We start from the raw sequence: 23,755 nt of genomic DNA, 5'->3' as shown, positions 1-23,755 counted from the left end.
GTTCGGATTCATTTTTATTGACACGCATTACTTGTCAATATGGCTGTCACCAGTTTGACTTTGACCCTGCTATTGCAGTTCTTTAGATCAGTGGTCAACAGCCCTTTTTGCCTCATGGAAGGTGGACGGGGTGGTGAAGTAGTCGTTGCGGGCGGACCGACCAATGGGGCGGGGTAAGGGGGGGGGATCCACTGGTGGGCGAAACTGCGCAGTGAGGAGTGAACCATTCTAAACGTGATGAGGGCGATATATGAAGCGCCATTCACCGATGTTTGTTCCTGCACCATAATGCATGAAGCACTGATACTGAGACGTGCTTTCAGACGTGAGAGGGGGTTTGGGGACAGATGGGACCAGCACGAAGCCTTGCTCTCACCATCCCACAGATGCTCTGTATGCCGCTGCCCTTTTTATATGACGAAACTGGATATAAATGCACTATTTGCCGTACTGTCAAAAGTGTGTGTTTGGCACACATTTTTATTTCCTTCCCTGGCCACAGAAGAATGTGTTACATCAAAGAGGATTCCCACATATGAATATAGATGGGTGATTGGGTTTGATGTGCAGTACTGGAAAATGAAGAGGAGAGTTTCTGCAGGTGGATCAGAGTCAGTAGCTGTTCCACCCCGAGTCCCTGCCATCCCAGGCCTTCATTGGTCTAAAACAAGGGTATGAAATGCGGCCTAGTCTTTAGGGTACATTTCCAGGGGAACATTAATTCCCTCCGCTCTCTTTTAAGGAAAAGTATAAATTCATATAGTACTTTACATGTTAGGCTACTCAAAGACACAAATGAAAACCAGCGCATTTAGCACTTAAACACAAATACAGCAGTAAAACCAACACATCAACACACAATCATATTAAAAGCAATTAAAAAGAGATAATTTTAAATCCTTTCCGCATTCAGTTGGTCCGCAATTGTCTGCCAAGCTTTTTCTCTCTGTTTAATTACAGCTGTTTTAATTACAATTCCTTTTTTTGCATATTATATGCTCCACCTCCTCATATATCTCCATGATCAGTGGCGGCTCGGCGGGTGAGAAATATGCTGCGCGGCGTCTTCTCCATTTCTGCATCGATAAATGTGTGATCGATAGCGCGGTCTACTTAGAGACTCATCCCAGCCACGTGCACCTGGATCGGCTCAGCTGCCCCTCCTCAGCCCGGCTCGGCAAACGTGCAAGCGATTAAGCCGCGACGAGCGGGTCACACCAAGCCGAGGGGCGCCTTTTCACTTATCCCGGATTTCTTTATTCTACCTTTTGTTTGCAATACCCCCCCAGGGCACCTGATACTAAACTGGCGCTTCGTCAATACTCGCCTGTAGCTCCGGAAAACCGAAATGCCACTGGCTCCATGTTCAAAACAAAACGGAAACAAAGCTGATCCATTCAGACTGGAGTCTCTGCTCGGTCCCCAGCCGGTCCCTCCGCTGGGTTTTGGTTTATTCTGTGAGACTCCCCTGTTTTCATTTCTCTCAGAGGCGCCGAACACATTTAAGTGCTGTTCAGGCATTTGCGTTGACACCATGATACGCCACAATCACAGCCATAGAATTGCATGTGACTTGCTCAATTACACCGTGTGTCTGCGAAACAATGGTCTGCACAGAAAGAAGAAAGGGAAGCGCTCGGTGCTGAGAGAGGTGATGCTCAAATGGCAAAGAACCACACAAAAGGCTTAGAGAATTGATGAATTAAATAAATGTTTCAAGCTTGACAGTCATCCTCCTTCATCCAAAGGGGATTCTCTAAACAATGTCTGACATTTTTCTTTTGTTCATGCATTGTACTCTTCCTTTTCAGGTTAACTAAATTATTACATTTTTCTTTGCGATGTTATAAAATATTTCTGTAAGAATTCTGGTCCCGTTTGAAGCGCTGGAGGTGGTGTTTGGGGGTTCAAGACTGCAATATGGTTGATTTAGGGCCAAAATCAATCCCCAAAACACCAGCAGCAATACACATTAATAACAATATGTTATTATCTCAAACTGCCCTTTGGGTTTATTCTGGGGTTGGTCTTGTTGTGTTTTTTTACCATAAATCTTGTTTTGGAAAGTTGCACACCAGAAAAATCCAGAAAATGTTGTGTGTGTTTACTGTACATTAGGATGAAACAAATAGGGTATAAATGTAATATTCTTAATCCTCAACTCCCAAATTCGGTCATTCAGCTTAAAATCAATACACAAATACAAAAAAAACACAAAATGCCCTCATTTGCTTTAAAAAAAAAAAAAACATAGTATCGTCATCTTTTATATTTTTATGTTTTCATTGCAGCTATCACACATACATTTTCTTTGGAGAAGTCCATGTAATAATTTAAGTAAACAAAGTGTACCTTTGTTGACACAATATTGAATAGAATTGTAATTTCCCGTGAACAGTAGCATCGCCTTCCTGTATAATTGAAGGATTTAAAGAATATACTTATAAGCAGGTTTCTCCAGTGCACCGTTCCCTGCAGGACGACAGATTGCTGCAGCATATGGTTCAGTCCTGTGGTTTAAAATCGACACTGGCTGAACATTGTGAGCAGCGTGACGGGAAGTACTTCTACCCTGGTTCTTTTTAACCTGCTACATTTAAATAGTAGCTAGAATTTATACATAACATACATACATACAAACGAGAAGGAAAATGGTCATTTCTGACACATTAAAGCCACAGTAATAATAAAAGTATATTATATACATATATTTATATATACTGTAAAAAATAAATATCTAAACCTTTGTGAAGGGTGTGCAAATTACTCCTCAGTTAAGGAAAAGCATGTCTTGCCGGCTTTGAAATCTAAGTCGTGTTTAAGTGGTTTGTCAGGCGTCTTTGCATAAATGTTACACAGAAGCTCTTTGACTTCTGTCAATCAGTCAGCTTGAGGCACCGCTTGATCACTTTGAGTTCCCCTTAGCACATTTTCAGCTTGATTGCAATGCTCTCTTTGCTTGCATCACAGCTTTTAAATGAATAACCACCCTTTTTTTGTTCTTTAGAGGCTTCAGTTGCAAGTTTAAATAAAACATTTGAGAGAAATTACAAGCACATACATACGGGAACATGTCCTTTTTTGTATCCAGTTGTCACGAGCCTGCAGCATTCTTTTACTTGAGATGCTTTTGCTATTTTCCCTTCTCTTTTTGAAGCCCTTACTTGTTCGTGGAGCACGGTGCCCTCCCACAGCGCAATACTCTCCTATCGTACACATAAATGTAACCACAGAATACGCACTCTCAATCAATTGAGTTCTGCCTTGGGGGTGACTGGCACCCTACATCAAGTCTCTTCCTTTTTCACAAAAAAAGGATGGATGATCAAATTAAATTCATGGATGATGATTAAATTCAGAGTTCTCCGTTCTTCTGCTTGTTACAATGAGATCAAAGCAGTTTGTGAGAATAATTCAGCATTCTGCTCCGTGCACTTTCAGAAAACGAGGGCACCTTACTTAGACGCGTAAACTGCGTTTGCCACTATATTCAAACACAAAGCGAGTGCGCTGCATTCTCCTTCTACGCCACATAAATTCTGCACCATTGTCGCTTTTGTAGCTGTTTGCTATTCCCCCCGGGGGGAGGTTTGATCATGAACATGTTACGGTGGCACTTAACAGGCGTCTGTATATTTCTTCACCTTACATCAGATTCCACTTAGAAACTCTGAATAAGCTCCTGGTGTTGCTCAAAGACCTTTTGAGAGGAATTCTTACTTTGAACTGGGTGTCATCCAGGTAGGCTCTGGACACGTTGTTCCTCACTGGCCTCTACTTCTTCTAACTTTCCATCAAGTCATTACCTTGCCCGTCAAAATGGAAAAGGTTCTTTGTGTGCTTTTATTTCACTGGTCCTTCATTACCAGTACAGCTATTATCTTTAGTCCAGAAACCAATCCTCCCTGAAATAATGAGACTAGTTCGTTCCGTGATGAGCCACAATTAGAGCGACGACTAACTTTGACACAACTGTGTGTATAGATGATGTTCCATTTGGTCCATAATAGCGCCATAATCCTTTGCTTCTAATGAGAGTGGAACATTGAACACCTGTACCTTTAATATGCTAAATAACACGGACATGAAGGAACAGCAGTGGCGCCCAATTTCATTCTCATTACATTTTCCCAGAGGAGACGAGTTGCACTTATCTGAGGTGCCCTGAGGTCAGCTGAACAAATAGTGCTACAATGGGCCCAGCGTCCATTCAGCCTGCGAAGGACACTGTGGATGGTCCCTGCGCAGTATATCACATTGACAAAGAATATACATGAAAAGATGGCTATTACAGACAGCGCGAACGGACTGATGGGTCAATTATAAAAACATTAATACCCTGCCAAGAATAGCTGAATTTCACACAGGAAAAACTCCCCCTAAAGGACCTTTACCACAGAGGAAAAAAAAAGGAAGCAACCTTGGACAAACAGAGGATGGACAGAAGTGCAAGAGATGTCATGTGTGCACATGCTTTCGTACACACAATCTAATTGGATTTCCATGCAGGTTATTTTTCAGCGCCACCCCAAGAACGACCTGTTTCATTCATCCAATCCTGCAATTAAAATCCCGTCTAGTGTCACTCTTTGTAACTTGGGTGGGTATTTTGACAATGGAGTAAGCAAAACATGTTCAGGGTAATTTGGTATCTGATATTAACGCAACTATTTTTTCATTTAAATAAAGCTCCATTAAGTTACTATACATTGCCAGAGGAGGTGTTGTGATGTTAAAGGGAAAAATTAATGTTTTCTCTTTCATGAGCTAATAAATGGGACCATTTCAAGGTTGTAAACATATTCCACGCTCCAAATGTGTCCCGGGTTATTTCCTGTTGTATTGTCCTTGTAGCACTGCGTGTGAATGATACAGCTGACAGAGAGCAAAGAGCCAAAGCTGTTGCCTTGTGGTGTAATTTGAATAAATGGAACTACGCACACAATTCTGAAAACTTGAAGCTCATGTATCATTTAAAAAAAACATTTTTTACCCAAATTATGAATCCTGAAACAATCGGCTCCTAAATCTTATGCATAATGCATCAGTGTTGTTGCTATGGTTTCTTCAGTTTAACACAATCGAGCACGAATGTGTTATTGACTGAGTATTTCCTCTGATTTGTTAAATGAACAGACACAAACACACAACCAAGGAATACATGTGTATCTAATTTTGATTAAGTAATATATATGTTCTCTGAATTTGAAATCACCAACAAGTGCTTTTTGCATGCTAAATCTTTCCCTGCCTATTCAATGTTTTCTCTTCATTCATTTGAACTCTAATGTGGATGCTGTGGAAGCTCCTGGCAGTGCTATATATCAGGCCGCAAAGTAAAAAACACGTTGTGCTGTTCCCTGTGCTTGACCAAGACTAATAACTCGTACGCTTTCAATGATAGTTTTCTGACTGTGTTTTCATACACTAATTATCAGAAATTCACATTGTCACCGGACTACATAGTTTTGATGTGAAATATTCACAATGCTTATCTGTCACACTCCCAGTGTGTAAAGGCTGTTAAAGTTAAACCGCACATACATTGCGTTCATGCGAATGTCATGCGAATTTTAGGAGAAAGAATTGTGGGATTCAGAGTGCAATTTGTCAAGTAAAACAGAACGGAACCACCACTTCTCTCTCAAGAAGAAAGGTCTAGAGCTACTATCAACCCCTCCGTCAGTCCAACAGCCGATGTTGCTTTTGTCCAGCTGGTGTCAATTTCACCTGAAATGGATGTGTGCGTTTGATATGTTGGAGATGAGCACTGATTACCATTTGAAACACGGGCACCGACATGCACGCTAGAGAAACTGGTGCGTCACATTCTCTGCCAATCGCGAGTTGAGTCGAGCCTCTGCAACAGATCACCGGGCTGTCATTGCTGTCCCACAGTCCAGCGGTAACTCATCCCCGCATGGATTAAAGAGTCGCATTGGACCTCAGGTTCACCGCATCAAACAATCTTCCTCCAAGCCTGGCGTATGGTAATAAAGGCGGCTAATGAGAAACGAGGCTAACACAAGCAAATTTTAATGAGGACCAGTTTGTGTCGAGCTCACAGGCCGACTCATTAGGACTCCCGCTAATGGCTGGGCCCACATTAGCAGGTGCCCCCTCTGCCAAAAGTACACAAAAGACGCATTAGTGTGTATCATCTGCAGAGATGAAAGGTGACATCAGATCGGAGAGGGAGAACGTGGGATCCAAGATGGATGTGGGGGATGTTCAGACGCCAGGAGAGAAAGCCGTTTTTAAAGGATCAAAGAGAAGATGACACAGCATGGGGATTTCTACAGTGATACGGGACTTACAGTTTTGTACAACTATTTTTAATACGTCGTGGGCATTATAAAAAGTCAAGGAACTCAGATCAAGAAATTGGAAGTATGTGGCCTTTCAAGATCAATTAAAATGTGAACAAAAGATAAAGCAGGCTCGGTTTCTAAAAGCTTTTCTTCCAGCGCCATTCAAATTTAGTCAATTCGACTGTTTAACACTTTGATTTCACGTTATTAAACGCACATTATTTGTGGTAATAAGTTTTAGCTTATATTTAGGAATGTGGTGCTTCTTAAGAGAGTAGAATAAGTCACTTTACATCAAACAAATGTAATCTTTGAGCGTCACACAGTTATTTTTGAACCAAATTAAATTATAGTTATATCACAAAAATAAAATGAGTATGAGTATTAAACAACAACATATTGAACATTACAGTTTATGAAGTTTGTAGCAAAGCCAGTATTTGCCTCCATCTTTCCCAGAAAGCACAATATTTATTCAAACTGAAATTCCAGCATGTTATTTAGAGAAAAGCTCTTATTGTTGTGAATACCTTTCAAGAAATAATGAATATCTTTGGGTGGAATCTGGCAAAATAAGTCTGGTTGCCCAAAAGTCTGTGTTTACACATTCTACAACATCCCTGCGATAGTTACACAATGCATCAGCTGACTTTCACAAGCACCAAAAACACAGAGCCATAATTAGCTTTTGATCAATATTCTGCGCATAGGAATTGCTAAATAATTTGAGCAGTTATTCTGTTATGTGTGTAAATATCCAGCAGAACACTGTGTGAATGGTAACATCTCTAAACCACGGGGTCACTAAATGGCACAGTTCTCCTTTGATGTAATTACACAAAGGTTCATCCGCGAGCGCTCGGCCCGGTTCGCAGTCGCTGTCCTTCTGTTTTGCTGGTCCATCATTTACAAGATAAGCGATGCGACCAATGTGAGGATGACTTTAATAGACAATGGTGAAGATCATAATTCATGACTCGTGACGTTTGCCTCCTCTAGGTTGATCCCCGAAAAGAGCTGAAAAACACATTGATGCTGAAGTTGCAAACAAAAGAAACTCCTTTTCGGCAGATTTCATACTTAAATACCCAACACGTGTGCTCAAATTTTTTTTATGCATGCAGCCTTTTAGACGAAGGTGAAGACAAGCGACTGGAGCATTACGCCGTCTGGTCATTTTTGTTTTATTTCAGGCCCGAAGTACCATTAAAGATTTTGGATCCCAATCCTGTTGCATGCGGTTCTCCACAGTAACAGCCTGCCTGCCTGAAGGGGATCAACATGGGACATGGGGCTCCTGAAAACAGTCCCCTTTTTGCTTATCTTTATCAAGGGCATTTATGGATAAAGCTCCCCGTATCAACAGTGGCCAAACCTCGGCAAACAATGGGTGTCAATTAAGTGATTACAGCAGTCAATGTTGAGGCCTTCTCTTTTGTTTCTGCAGCATTTCCACTAGATGCTTTTTCCCCGGGAAAATAATTGTATTACCGACAAACAGATCAATAGATATAAATAAACAGATTATCATCATAGTATGGTAAGATTTTTGCCACAGATTATTCCTTAATATATATGAATATGGTATATAAATGAAACATATTATAGATTTAATTATAAAGTCATTTTGTGTTTTTGTTCGGAAATTTGGAAATGCTGTTTTACGCCTCTGATGTTTTCCTCTTCCGACAAAAAAACAATTACTTGCCTAATACTAATAATTTCTCCAAAAAGGTTTTTAACTCATGAAGTTATTTGATTTCTAAATTCTTAGAGCACGTATAACTATGCAAATGAGAAGAAACAGCAATTTGGCTTCAGATTATTCCACATTTAGAATTAAATGTGGTTTATTAACAATAACGCAAGTTGACAAACTAAATTTGTTTTTATCTGCATGGATTTAATTCCTAAAGATTTTTATTATCAAGATTGCATCAGGCGAAGTTGAAACTTTTGATTGGTTTTCTGATGCAAAGATGACATCATCAGTACTGCATCTGTTTGCAAATCAAGTTTACTAACCTGCAAAGCTGTTAGTCCTTTTTTAATTTCTGTTGTTCCGATGCTGATGCGATGTGTTTTCTCTTCGAGGGCATGTTGAGTTGCCAGATGGAACGTTACTTGACTGTGAAAAATTATTCCAAAGCTTTGAATAAGTGAAGGACCTGCAGTGCTCCGGACCGGAGACGCAGTTATTCATATGAAACCCTGAGGAACATCCCTCATACCATCGAGTGATGCTCATGCCCGAATACTTTGCAATCCTTGGATGAAGACTGTTAAATCAGAGTTTTTACAAAAGTGACTTAAGTGAAAATGAGTTATTGCCTGTTGCGGAAATAGAGACTTTCTAAACAGCATGTCTGCACTTCGCTTTGGTTATTTGAAAGATTATTTCAGTTGGTTAGCAGTGTACAACATTTCACACCAGCCCCGCGCCTTGCTTTGCTTGACATAAACAAAATGGGAAACATTTAGTAGGTCAAGTGTCACAATACGTGCAAAATTACAAAGGAACGAGTACCTGTGCTGCCCTGCTTACTCAATGGAATGTCATTTTTTCTTTGCTTGAAGGTTATTGTTATTTAACTTTAGTATTCGGCCAAGACATGTTGTAATGATTTACTGCACATCACAAAAGGTCACCGGAAGTGGAAGGTAAACATCCAGCACTTACTCGTTTTATTTCACCTTAAAAAGGTCATGCGGCGTTTCGCTTCTCTAATGTAGGCGACCTTCAACTAATCTCATCGCTACTTTGCTATGTTTCAACATTTCTGACCTTTCCAATTAAAATCCCTCTACAGCATGTGTAAGAGAGCATTACGCATGTGAGGGATAGCAGAGAACCTGGCTGGCAGGAGCCATACATGCAAAGGAGATCATTTAGCAAAATGTTTTACATTTCCGAGCTACCTGAGAGCAATGGAATGTTTGCGTGCGTGTGAACGGTGACTAAATTCCTTGATCGATGTGAAGATGGCAGCGAGCGGGATCCTCCAGGTAACACAAACCAAGTTCTCCACGCGGCACGTTTTCATCGGCAGTAAATCCCTCAGCCGCCGAGACGGAGCCCCGCTCACGGCCACGGAAGGTGGCGATGTAGCTCTTCAAGCTCAACGGACAAAGCTCCTGCACGTGACAACCGACACGATGGCGTGAAGCCATTTGCCATTCATCACTGGAGCAGGTATCTCTCTGTCCCTGGCAACAGGCCGAGCGCCGCGCGCCGCGTGGGAGCTCGTTGGCTGTCAGCGTCACAAAGAACATGTAACGCGCACCGCACAGCAGCGTTTTTCGCTCCGGTTCCCTTTGTGCCTTGTTGGGTGAGAAAGACTCTCAGATGGGTGGCGTCGAGCCTGAAAGAGCTAAATCCTTTCTCTCCTACACTTACCTGGCGGTGTCAGGGCGACCCGTAGGTAATGCACTGCAGGCACAGGCAGATCATTGGAAGGTAACATCCCGTCTCCGGCCCTCCTGTCATGTGACTCCAGTCGTTGGCGTCGGGGCCAGATGAAATAACTTCCAGGGTTTTGGGTCACGCTTGCTTGCGTTTGCTCAGCGCGTCGGCCGCCTTCATCGAGGCTCGCGCCTAAACATCCTCTTCGTGAATTGCCTTGACATTTTCATCAACCCTTTCAAGGCAGTGGGGAGGAAAGATGGTGGTCTTTTAAAAGTGTGAATATTTCACACAACACGTCCACACTTCAAACACGAGTGTGGGTAACACTTGGTTTGAGGAGAGCAGCAACACCTTCCTTTGACATACTTTTACTTCTTTCGAGAACAAATGATGCCGTTTGTTTCATTTTAGGGTCCATCCATTGTTCTCTGCTTCACATATTCTCATTTAATCAAATTCTGTTGACCTATGTTAATATTTTCCATGTTTTTGTTTGAGATATGTATTTCTTCTACCCACACACTAAGCACCATGTACTTGAAAAGTTTCTTTTTGGACAATGCCCCCGAATAGAGAGGCGCAGTCAATTGTTGGGTCTCGAGTAATCGTATGATTCTGCTGCTGAAAGTGATCGTTATGGGCTTTTAAATCAAATGCAAATGGTAATCTTTTTCCAGTCAGTTCAAGCCAGAAGAATAACTTGAGCTCATCTTTAATTCATGGCGGCGCTTACGGTGCCACGGAAATATTCTTCCTGCAACCCGCCAAAAGGGGGAATCCCAAAAAGAGTCAATATTAGTGAGTGACTGCACCAGTTCTCAAGCTTCTCTCCAAACCTCCTGCAAAGGCACCCAGTCATGTGAGTGCAAGGAGATTTTAAGATGCATACCATCACCGCAGTCCACGGTGTTGACAGTGTGGATTAGTCATTTCCAACTGCTACTGCTTTGCACTAGAAAAGTCCTCAGCTCCTTGCTGTTTAAGCTACGGCATGAAAAGAGTTATTTCTTTGATGAAAATGATTATTTTAGTGTGATTTTACCAATCACATGGGCAGGGGTGATTATATAGCTCTGCTAAACCTGCGTGCCTTTTTAATAGTAATATTTTTACATAGAGTTACTGCTACATGAATTACCGTATAGAGTAATACAAATCAAATGGTCTACAAGGTGCAACATGTGACGCTGAACATTGTCCTGTGGCTAGATGAGGCCTTGATGGTGTTAATAACAACGTCTAAACAACACTGGCACTTTTTCCCAATTGAGCATCCCTTGGACATTGATACTGAAGCTTCTTTCTTCAGTCAAGGACTGCTGGTCGCCTGTCACTCTCCACTGTTGTACTCGGACACATTTTCTAAATCCGGGATGTAGACTTCAGTTGAATTATCATTTAGATAAATGAACAGATAATTTGATGTTCTCGGTTGTTTAACATGAAGGCCAGAGAGGATCTTGGTAGAGCATTTATAGACACAGTCACATGCTCACATCATAACCCGATCCCCGGATAATCTTCCTACTACTGAGGAGAAAACAACAATGCTATGTAACATTTGGTCGGGACTATTTAACATCGGATGCACCAATAAAATATGTGAGAAAAACTGTATAAAAAAACCTTCCAGTCCACCCACCTTTGGTTGAATCTTAAATATTATCTGTTGATATATGACACTGAAGAGGAAGTCCAAAAAAAGATTTCTGTGACAGCCATCCATGAAATAAATAGGACCCCCCCCCCCCCCAAGTCCAGTTGTTTTGATGTAGGTTTGATTTAATCCCCAGAGTCTTATAATCCTTGAATCATTGAAAGTATTTTAGTAATGAAGTAATCAAAGTTTGTATATGTATTCATTTACCATGATCCAAAGGAACTAAGTATGTTTTCTGAGACTTTACCTTAGATGTCATACACTTCTGTTACTTCTGCCTGACTCAGCCTTTACCTTAACTCCAGATAATGTCCCCCTTCAATAGGTCACAGCTCATTGCAATAATTGAGTTGCAAATAGAACCCTGGGACGATTACAAATGGATACGACGTCCTAACGATAGCTGCACGTCTGGCCTTTATGGGACTTCTCACTTGCTACACCTCAGCACCCTCGTCTGGCCCAACGCGGGTTCACTGCTCCTGTTTCTCTCCCTCTCTGTCTGCTTCTGTATCTGCCTCTGTCTCTGTCTCTGTCTCTCCCTCTCTGTCTGTCTCACACTGATGCTGTTTCCCTTCCTTAGTGCATGTGGAGCAGGGTGCTTTGGCGGAGTACTGAAGGTTACACACAGCACATCTGACTAATGGTCCAGCTCTTTGTACATGCTCATTCTAATCACTTCACTGATTGATTGTGCTGCTCCTAAGCACTAATAGCATCATTAGCTCGAGCTGTTGTGGCAGGCTGGGCTCTGAGCTTTTCATTCCCTCGACAAGATTTTCTTTATCCTTTCGTTCAATTTTTTCATTTTAAACGTAATGTAATTGATTCTCGGCAAAGTCAAAGTGAAGGTACATCATGCAACATGAGAGCTTTTCTTAACCGAACCCTTGCATGTTGGTCCCGCTGCAGATTTTGTTACCTTGGAAACCCTGTGACAAATGCTTCACTGGAGAATTAAACCAGAAGATGCCAAGTATAACTGCGGGAAGGTACATTCGCACCTGGCTTCTTATCGTATGTTGGACCACTTGTTGTGACACTGCTGTTACGGTAGAAGTGAATGTAGCTAGAGTATAACTTTGTGTTTCCATATGCTGAACTACATCCATGCAGTATCTCCGTCTCCCACTGTGCCATTGAGTGGTATCCGGATGATCTTTAGATGTAGCAAGAGTCTGAATCTTCACGGTTGGCAGTGGAGTAATGTCTCACATGAGCAGTCCCAGCCAACAGCATCGACATGCTGCCCCTCACCGACAGTTAAAGCTGTACAAGAAGAATGTAGCTGACCACTGAGTCACAGTCCGATGCGCGCTAGAAGCGGTGGACACGGTGGAGCTCTTGATTTCTATTGAAGTTGACACGCTGCAGCTGTGAGGTCAAGATAACGTGATCCAAGTTGCGCAACAATTTTTTAGAATAGCAGTAAAGCAACACTTTTTAATACCTGGCGACACAGTTGTACCACTCAAATCCTCAAGGAAATGCTGGCTGCAGCTCATTTCCTTTTTCCTCCCACTGTGCAGTTAGGAGTTCATTGTTTAAAAGTGCGCCACGTTAGCCAAGAGCGGAGCTGACGCAGTAACAAACTACCGTACACTCAAACATTGAGTTTTTCCCAGAGGAGCCCATCCAAAATATTCCGAATATCCCGGAATCGGGTTGAACTGCAAACATAGCGAAACACTCTTGGGCTCTCACACATCTCAGTTTGTCATTTCATTGGTTTCAAATATTTTCCACAACACGTCATTGCTTCCGCTTTGCGACCTAAAGCAACTATATTCAAAAAAGAAAAAAAAAGAAAGGTACACACCACTTGGACTTGCCTGAGAGGTGGGTCGGCCGTGTCGTGACCTGCAGGCTCGGAGATAGCAGCTGGCTGTGGGGAGCTGTAAAGGGCAGCGGTGTGTGTGCAGGGGGGCGGCTGGGAGGCTGCCAAACTGTCGGACAGCGTTTAGGTAGCGTCAACCGGGGAAGATCATTAGTCTAACCAGAGCTGATGTTGTAATCATCGGGTAGGGAAACCGGCCGTGTGAATAAAACTAACAATTTGTGGGTTATCGTAACAAAAAAGTTCTTTGCACAGATATTTTGGATTAAGGATTAATTCGGCATTAGTGCGCCAGGTTTTTGTTCAGACATTTCTAAGCAGACAAACATTCATTTTTTCGATTTGTCGCTTTGCAAACTAAAAGACCGCCTGCCTTGTTAATAATATGAGCCAGGTGTGGACTTATCCAAAACAACTGCTGCCTATTGTCCTTCAATAAGGGGTTTCAGCAAATAATGCATGGTATTTTAAAAAAACAAGTTCAGTCAACCATGCAAAATGTCGCTACTTCAGGCGGAAAGTGATGTCCAGCGTCAGCATGGCCTCAATCTGAAGGTGTGAGGTTGGAGCAGCTTACTAGAAGCTCTGCTTGGGGCCACTCAGCCACACCCTGCGTCTGGGTGGGCCCGTGGGTTCATTATAATCCCAACCATGACATTTTTATAAACCTCGGTATGAGTCGGTATGTTGGCTAAACCTAAAGAACCCTTTCTGGCACAACTCCCATGTGTCCCATGAGCACTGAACTGTCAGCAGTCAAGTTGCATTATGGGTAATGTATGCACTCTCTGCAATCTCTTCTGCTTCTGCTGTATCAACTTTGATAATTCTTTTTTCTTCGTTAGTCTAACAATGTTTTCCTTAGAGTACTCTTCTAATGATTGTTGATACTCAAACTATTGCATTTGAAGCCGTTTCTATTCATTATGCCGTGGAAATATTATGAGACACCCAGAGGGAGTAGTGCCAGTTAAATGTTCCAAACAGAAATCTTTCGACACATATTATATAAATATACTTACATACAAAACTTTACAGTTTGTTGTCATCCAAGTATTGGCCCCTGAAACTTCTGTGTGGCCTCCAGGCACCAGAAGGAAGGGGAGGCCTGTTAGATGAATGTTTGTGTTTCTCCTGTCTGCATTGATGCAAGGCAGACATTTCTCGTGGGTTAATTTGAATGGGATTTGAGAGGTGGCCCCACAGCTCAGTTGGCTTCATAAACCTCACGTCCAGTTTCTCAATCTCCGATCTCAGCGTGTTAGAGATAACTCGATGAAGGGAGGTTCCGGGGGGGGAGGGGGGGGAGATTGATGAGTGGAACTTTAGGTGACCTCACTGGCCTTGTCGGGCCTCGGCAGTCAGATGGCTGTCTTCTCTTTTTGTCGTCTTCGTTAACAGCAACGTTGGTGTTACACAATGTGCCGTCTTTTGGTCTCGGCAGGCAGATGATGTGGCAGAGGCCGAGGGGTGAAGTTAATACTAGCGTTGGCAGGCGCCTCCGTTTTCTTGAGTGACGCCGCCTACATTTTTGTCAGTGCATTTTGGCAGCGAATCCCAAAACGGACGAGACAGGAGAAAGGGGGGGGGGGGGGCGAAGGGGGGACGGAATTAAGGGGACCAATTCAGGATTTCACCTGAACAACAGGCGGCGACTCTTCCGGTTGCTTCTACGTAAGTCCATCAGAAGAGAACCCTGCTTCTCGTTTCCTCAGTGAACACACACAACAGCTGTGCACACACACTGGACGCGTGACATCACTGTGAATGTGTCCGCTTCTTTTATACAGACTACGATGGCTTCAAGGCTCATATTTGTCAGGATGAATCACATCAGGCCATGCTAATGGAGTCGCAGGATGATACTAAACTGGTCCGTCAGTACTTTAACTCAAGCCAACCGCGCTGCACTCAATTCACTTCTATCTGCCATTGATCGAGCTGAAAGAATCTGCTATTCATTATACTTGCAATACGCTGCTAATCCTTAATTGTTTCGCTCTAAATTGTTGTGACAAATGATGCTAACTATGTATGAAGTTAAAATTCTAATAACGTTTCATTTTTTTTTTTTTTATTAACGTATTCTCAAGTTTAAATTCCCTCGCGACTCGTCGTCTCATTTAATCCCAACTCTGACGGTGCAAGCGGAGCTGCTGAGGTCAGTAAACGACCAAAGGAAGCTGCATCCAACGCATGGTAATAAAAAGCTTCCTTTTCTAACAACGTGCCTTGTGTCTTTCTTCATATCTTACTGAAGGATCTCCCCTTACTGCCGGAGGCTACATTACAGCTCGGCTAACGGTCTTCATCGTGTGCTCCAATGTTGTGCTTTACCGGCCATAGTGTAATATTGATTTCCTTTGAGTCACTTCCTGCAAAAGCAGAATTTGTTATTGATTTTTTTTCTCTCCCATTCAAGATAATGTTTTCAGAATGTGGGCTCCCTCCCGCGATTCTGCTATTCATGTATCTTACACAAATACACTCTTACAATTTAAAATCTTAAATCTACAATTTACCATTTTACAATAAAAAAAAGAATGTAATTCTGCCTCTGACCTCTTGCAGCAGTATTTATGATAGTATCTAATATCATATTTAAAACCTTCATATTCAGTTATATTGATGATAGAGGTGCCCTCGAAAAAAAAAACCTCTGGCCCGTCACAAAGGCAGTCATTACGAAATTATTGTATGAACCCTTACAAGAGCTATTAGATGCAATGACGAAGAAATGAAAAGCTCCAAAGACACCATCAATCTCTTGGCTTAATCAGTGGCTAACCAGTAAATCATCCTTTCTGTTCATTTGAAATCCAATGACTTTCGAGAGCAGGCGGAAGGTGAGGCAACCCAGACTGTGTTTTTTTTCCCTCTTTTACATTTACTTTAACCGCTGTCGTATTAGAAAACTAAATTATGAGAAAAAATCTTTAATTGCTCGGCCTGCCATCACTGTCATTCTAAATCAATGGCATGAGGATGAATGACAGCCCTTCACAAGATACACACTTTTCTTTCATCCCCCTCTGGGTTTTATCTACTTGCCAGTGGCACAGCCTCACCTGTGGTACCCCGGACGAGGCCAGTATGAACCAACCATTGCCTTCCACACACCGGACTGGAGTGTTGTCCTATTAAACTATTTCCACCCCGGGATTCTCCAAGACATTTTAAGCCTCATTAAAGTGAGACTGGGGATTTTAATTTATGGTTTATATTTACAGGTTACTCTCTCAGTTTTACGACAATGTGTCCTTTGATCTGTGACAATGTTTTTGACAAAATGATACTGAAACATTTTACATGAAATGCATGCCATGGCATTGCAGCCATATAGTCCTGTGTAATTGTATCTGACGCTTGGTTATGTCCTTAATTTTACTTGTGTTTTAGAATTGCAAATTGGATATGTTATTGGCACTGACTGCTGAACTGAAAACCCCTTTTTATGGCTGCAAGCTAATTATTTAGCATATGGATCCAGTAGATGGAAGGCTGCCCCTGACACTACACCTCTGTAGCTTACAGAAGATAAGAGGGCTTTTAATCATGCAACATTTTAATTGCAAATCCCTGTTCCTTTATTTTGCCCAGTTGTTCGATGTGTTTTATCCTTTCAACATTTCCATATTTCATATCTTTCTGACATTTGGGAATGACATTTGTCTTTAGACTAGAGTTGAAGAATGAAGTTATGAGTGCTCCCTTTTGGGCAAACAACGTATTGTACGTAACATTCTTCGTTAATATCGGCCTAGCAACACAGATGACACCGGCGCATAGATTAACAATCAAACAGTTCCGGTCTAAAGTTTTGAGACATTTTATCATTGAATTGAATGAGAAAATATCTCCAAACATGTGGAATGTTTAAAATGACATATAAAAAATCTCTTGTTCAACATAAAGGCCACGTGTAATGTTGATTTAGTTTTACTAAGCATTCATTCTGATCTGAGTTTTTTTTTTTACTTAACTTTGAATAATAATTCAAATTCAACTAAAACCTAAGCTCACCAGAACAGTAACCATAATGATACAGATCGTAACACCCCTCAAAACAAAATTACGTATAATAATAATTTAAGAAAAGATAAATAAAGTGTCCAAATTGATTAAAGTTCACTGCCCCGAACCAAAAGCGTTTTGTTTACTAAAACTAGCAAAAATGACAGTAAAATGCAGTAAAATCGATGTGAGTGCATAATGGTGAGCGCTCGCCGCGTCGCGCACAGAGCGCTCTCTTATCGCCCTGTAGCGGAGCCGCTCAGCGGCAGACTAACGGAGAGGAGGGGGGGGGGGGAGACTGGCGGACCGAGCTGTGGCGCAGGAGGAGGAGGAGGAGGAGGAGAGGTGCACCGAGAGGACAAGCTGCCTGAAAAAACAGACACAAAAAAAGGAAGGAAGGAAGAAGAGGAGCAGATCCACGGGAGATCACTGAGGGGAAAAGAGAAGTCATTCGGAGCAGAACAAGGACACTGAGGGGGGGAAAGTGCAAACGAAGCCTTCCCGGGCGGCGCGGAGATGTAGGGGGGGTTGCCCACGAAGTGGAAAAGAAGAGGAGGGGATCGAGGAGGAGGAGGAGACGCAGCCTGACAGGAGGTTGGGCTTTTAGAGCTCTACTGACACGAGAGCACAGCGGAGGAGGAGGAGGAGGAGGAGGAGCAGCGCAAGGGCGATTTGATGTATTCGATACAGGGAGAGTATTTTTAGAGGGAGCGGGAGACAGGAGAGGAATATCGAGATGCTGCCTTTGAGTGGGGGAGAAAAAACTACGGAGGAGAGGAAAGAAGAAGGAAAAGAAGACAGAGTAAAAGGACAGTGAGAGATGTTGAGGTCGGTGTGACAACAGATTATCTCTGGTCTGGTTTCCTGCAGAAAACCGCTGTGAGTGTGTGTGTGTCTGTTTACTTGCGCCTCCTTCTCCATGTGAAATGTGTGTTAGTGTGCCTCTGGCTGCGTAGGGAGAAGCGGGTCCTCGCCCTGTGGTTTACCTGCAGGACTTGATAGATTGAAGCCATGTGCGGCGCGAGGCGAGGAGCACGCCAGTGAGATCACCGAGAAGTCGAGGCATCGAAAGTCAGAACGCCGAGTGGGACTGACCCCCCCAATGAGCACTGTATACTCTTGGGAATTAAATCGAAGCTTGTTTTTTAATAGTGACAAGGAACTGATTGCCGCCTCGGGCTCCCGAATGCTCCTTTGAGCCCAAAAGAACCCGCTCACATAACTCAGGAGGAGAGAAACTACAGCGCTGGAAACAAGGCAAGCTCCCCTCTAACTTACTGCACCACACCGACCAAAACCCTCCACTGTCGTCCCGTTGATTTCGTTACCTTCTCCTCCTACTTTTTTTTTTTTCACCCCGTCACTGCCTAACTTGGTATTTGTATTCCATCCTTCCCTCTGGCTCTCCCCTCCCCTCCCTCTTGTTGCTGCCTGCGCTCTCTCCGTCTCATCGTTTCTTGTCCACTGTCACACTGGCTGCGGTGGAGGCTGTAGTCACTCATGTAGAAGCCACCTGGCTTGGAGCACATTTGCCTTTCGGGATTTTTTTTCTTTCCCGCCTTTCCCCTCGCTGAGGTTTGGGTGATTGGGGCACTCTCGCACAGCGTCCACCATGGAGAGGTGACCAACAAGTAGCTGCTGTCAAGATAATCCCAGCCCCGCCAGTGGCTGAAACACACTGATTACCTTAGGGAGGGGAGTGTGGGAGGGGGGGGCGTTTTGTGGGCACTCGGTCCGGATTTAGACTGTTAAGACCGACACAAATCCAGGTGTGGACTTCGACAGTGGATTTATCCTGGAGCTACATGTGGGCTCCAGCCCCTGAGGCCTCGCTGGGAAATGAAGCCTTTCCCGTGGCTGTAGGAGCGTTGTGGGCAGCCATGGCCCTGGAGGGGCGCTGTCTCCGGCGGGGATCCCCCGCCATCCTCCGAAAGGGTCGTCAGCCGCGTCCTACAAAGCCAACTCTGGTTGGGGTCACTTCCACTCTGCTATCAAGGACACGCCTGCACGGCCTGAGGCAGATTTGCCTCCCCGGCGGTTCCGTTGGCCGCAGGGCCTTTTGGCTCCTGGCTCTCTGCACCTCCCTGGGGCTGCTCGCATCCTGGTCCTCCAACCGCCTGCTGCACTGGCTTTCTTTCCCCACACACACACGAGTCCACACCGAGTGGGCAAAAGAACTGGCCTTCCCTACGGTGACCATCTGCAACAACAACCCCATCCGCCTCTACAAGCTCACCAAGAGTGACCTGTATTTCGCCGGCCACTGGCTGGGCCTGCTGCTGGCCAACCGGACCGTGAGGCCGATGATTCTGGACCTGCTCCAAGAGGACCGCCGGGCCTGGTTCGGGAAGCTGTCGGACTTCAGGCTCTTCCTGCCACCCAGAAACTTTGAGGGGACCAACCTGGAGTTTATGGACCGTCTGAGCCACCAACTGGACGACATGCTCCTCTCATGCAAATACAGAGGACAGCCCTGTGGCGCTCACAACTTCTCTTCTGTAAGTCCGTTTCACTGTCTTGTCGGCATCAAAAACAGACTCGTCTCAGAGTAAACACACGTTGTCTTTACCGGTTTGAAACATTACATCATGCTGAAACAGTATATGGCTTTATTTGAGTATCATCTAGGTGTGTATTCTTTTACGTCGGCTAAGTTACGAGGCTGTGAAAACACAGTAAACAAGCATTCCAACGTCCTGTCATAGCGGACAAATACTAGTTTTCTTTGTCGTCACAAAGAATGGATGAGCGAATGCGTTACTGAACGGGGCAGTTATTAAAATATCAGCGGAGCTCTTGTTAAATTGATGATTGTGCAACAAACATAACAAACAAATAAATGAAGCTTTTGCAAAATGCAACATATGAATAAAATGAACGATCGGTAGCCATTTAATACGTCTTGGATGGCATTGTTTGTGTAAATGCTTGGGGCTAGGAAAAGCTGCATCCACAAACCCTCCATCAAAAACTTTACTTTACCATGCTGTGCATTCCCCACTCATAGGACAGTGTGATCATTCTCACATCTATCGATTTTGTGTGTGGGCGGCTGTGGGTTTGAGGACGTGTGCGCCTGCTCTGCCTTGTTGGCTCCGTTGACTCAACTGAACCATGGAAGATGTTTTCTCTGCATTCATGCAGAAAGTCACATTGTTTTTGAAACTTTTCTTTCATGTCATTTTATGTTCTTTTTAACTTTGCACTGGGGCCTCAAAGTCAGTGATTGGCTGAGGAGAACTGAGACAGGGTAGTCCATACTTGTTGGTTGGATTGCTTGTTAGAAAGCGCTGGGTTTTGTTGCAATCGAGTGTCTCGCTCTTTTAGAGATTATGACCAGGATGGTCGTCAAGCTGCTTGTGATATTGTTTATAGACAGTTAATATGCCATTGCCATGAAGAAGTTATCCTTTCTTCTAATTTGAATTGCTTTTCCAGATCATGTTATGACCATGCTACGACAATAAATATAATACGTATTTACTAGATATCGCCTTGTATGCGGTCACCAATTTAACCAGCCAATGTCTGTTTAAAGGTGTTGGGTGGATTCTGTATTTTGGCCACAAAAGGGAGCCGTGGAATTCCTGATAAATTGCCTAAAGCAACATCATTAGTGGTGTGTGATAAATAGAATAGTTAACAAAATAATTTTCATCTCCATTTGAGACCAAAACTGGCATAACACATTCAAACCTCTGGTTAGGTCACAATACACCCATGATTCAACATGGTAGATATGAAAAGCAACAGATATGCTCTTCTCAAACCTACCGGACTCCACTGGAAAACATATAAAAAATACATCACCAAATATAAAACACATTTTATTTAAACTTAATAACATGCTGACTCAGCCTGTGTGATAGTTTTAGTTTGTGATATATTTTCTTAACAAAGGACTTGGTGAATTGCTTAATATCTTCGGTTCTGCATTGTCCATTACAGCACAGTTTTTTTTTCTGTCATTGGTATAACAATGGAATGCCGAATGTGCAAAGTGCTCTACTTCTGCAGAATGCCACCTAAGATCATAAATTAGGTATTAACGTGTCAGACAACATTTACTTCTTCAGTCCTCTTTCTATAACCGAGTGAACCGTAAACAGTTGAAGTTGAGCTGTTCTTCTTTTCTACAGCTGTGGATCGTATATTAATATAATAAATAATTAGATTGGCCTGCCATTACTACACATAAAGAAATGTGTTTGAAAGATTTAATGTGCACATACCCAAATTACTTTCTCATACGGTCTTCTTATTATTCCTATATTCCCCCTTCTGTCCAAAACCCTTCCTTCTAGCACTTCTGTAAGCCCTCCTCCCAAAATAGCCATGTTTGTTTTGAGGGACTTGTGGCAAAAGTAAATGTACTTCACAGAGGAGGCTTTGGTAGGTACTTAGTGTCCTCTTATAATCTCTGGAAGGTCTTTACCTGGACCTGATGCAACATGAAAGGAAGAAAAAGTCCATTCCAAATCCCTAACAACTGTTGTATTCACCTTTTTTCCAGGTCGGGTGTATTACCTGTTCCACATCCCCAGTGCCATCCAAATGAACAGCCTCCTCAAAAACTTGCACTCAAAAGCCACTATTCACTAACACAGGCTTTGGAGAGCCCACAATATTTGGATTGCTGCTGCATTTCCTTCGCAGACGGATTTAGACGTCAACACAGAGCGGTTTGTTTACGTGCCGGCTTTGTTACCCCAAATGTTCTCTTGACAGTTTTTTTTGCGTCCAAGGGATCCGGATTAAGTTTCATATTGACTACTACCATGGAGAAACTTGTAATGTGAAATCAATTGTGCATGTAAACCCTTAGTTTCGTGGTTTGAGTGTAGAAGCAGTTTGCCAGAGCTGAATGATTTTGATGGCATTCATTTTTTTCTGAATATGTGGAAAAATGGATCATGGTTAAACGCTACATTGCAAATTTAAGATAACAAATCTGCACAAACGAAACAAGAGTTATTTCGAAAGCATTGAGGGATAAAGAGACTTTACTTTGCAGATCACAGCACATTGACGCCCTAGTCCTGCCGGCTTCTTCATCTTGTTTTGACCTCATTGTGGGCCTTGTGGCGTTAACTGGCCCTCGTGGTTTTGTTAATCTCATTAGCCTTCTGCGGCAAGTCAGCAAAGGCTCCCCTAGGCCCATTCATTATCACTGCATTTAGAGTACTGTCACTCTAAAACCAGAGAGGAGGCAACATCCTGATCAAACATGGGATAGGGAACACACACACACACAGAGACATGTGATTAGATAAACAAGAGAATCCTTGCATTGTGGGTGTAGAAATCTGCATACCCTGCAGTCTCGGAGGACCCAGGAGAAATCCGTCGAGTTTGATGGAGGTTGGTTATTACAGGATCATGAGTAAAGAGGATGCTTTGAACTGCCAAGTATCGGGAACATGAAGGAGGGGGGGTGGGGGGGTGGGGGGGAGAAGAAACGTACAGCCAGAGGTGGGGCGTGAGAGGTAATATAGAGAAAAGGCATCTGGTTGGGAATACAAATGGGTCCCATAACTCTGGCCAACGCTACGGCAGAATCTACGACGTCGCAGTGAATGTGAACGAGAAGGCTGGCTGATCAATAAATCTGCTGGCTCCGTGCTGTATTTCATGATGGTCTATTTTGTTTCCACATCTCCAGCACTGATGTATTTTGAGCCGCGCTGTCCCAATCTAACAGAGGAGCGGGAATTAGGCGCCAAAGGCAAACGGTTCTAACAGGTTTCTAACCGCAATGGAATGTAAATGACACCTTATCAAACGGCAGCTAGCTAAGCCTCTCCCCTCGGGACAGATACACGGCTCACACTCTCGCCGCTTTCACGAAGACGAGATATCTACACCTGTAATGACAAATTGAACGGGGCTCAGGGTTGGAGAGCAGCACATAATCACACTCGAGGCAGGGTGTGACAAAGGTGAAGCTCTTTGCTTGGCCCCCGCAACGTAGGAACTCTTATCTGCAGAGAAATCCCACGAGGGCAAAAGGTTTGCTCGTACGGATTTTTTAATTGTGAGTTGTATGGGGACAATATTGCGGGTCAGATTTAGGGTCATTACTAATTGGGTTTTTTAATTGAAGTTGCGCAAACCCTTCTTTCGCGTTAACAATGGATACAATGTGGAAGTGAGCTTCAAGTGAACCCACAGAGAATGAATCAGCGACTCCACATTTTATACATCCTGGCTGGATGTATAATTACCTTACAAATAAAAGCCAATGATACTCCCCGATGTGATCACAGCTTGGTCCTGGAGCTTGCATGTTGCCAAAGATCAGTCCATGCAGATTTATCTATAATCTACTCTACAGGTATTTCTTTTTTCCTTAACTGAGGAAGTTTTTTAAGTGTAAAGTAACCATGGTTTGCTAATGGAAAAGTGAATTCTAATAAAAACAAATAAATGTCTCTCCTTTTTGCATATACTATCCCTAAAATCTAAAGATTGCATGAGATCTTTCTTGCAATAGTTTAAATTGAATGTAATTGTCCATCTTTTACTCA

At 43.1% G+C, this 23,755-nt stretch overlaps 1 protein-coding gene across 2 annotated transcripts in view; it reads left to right on the top strand.

The window, feature by feature from the left end:
- asic2 (acid-sensing (proton-gated) ion channel 2) overlaps positions 1-23,755 on the top strand; it is a 206,477-nt gene that overhangs the window by 119,787 nt on the left and 62,935 nt on the right. Inside the window, exon 1 of one of the 2 annotated variants that reach the window (XM_037475468.2) lies at positions 17,550-19,726. The exons of the other annotated variant lie outside the window; for it this stretch is intronic. Coding sequence (XP_037331365.2) covers positions 19,034-19,726 — 693 coding nt within the window. The 5' untranslated portion in view covers positions 17,550-19,033. Of the gene's footprint in view, positions 1-17,549; positions 19,727-23,755 lie in introns of those variants that run through there. 2 annotated transcript variants of the gene reach the window in all.

Source organism: Pungitius pungitius, chromosome 12 (genome assembly GCF_949316345.1).
Source record: "Pungitius pungitius chromosome 12, fPunPun2.1, whole genome shotgun sequence".
Lineage (NCBI taxonomy): Eukaryota > Metazoa > Chordata > Actinopteri > Perciformes > Gasterosteidae > Pungitius > Pungitius pungitius.
This window is presented reverse-complemented; position numbering and strand designations above follow the sequence as displayed.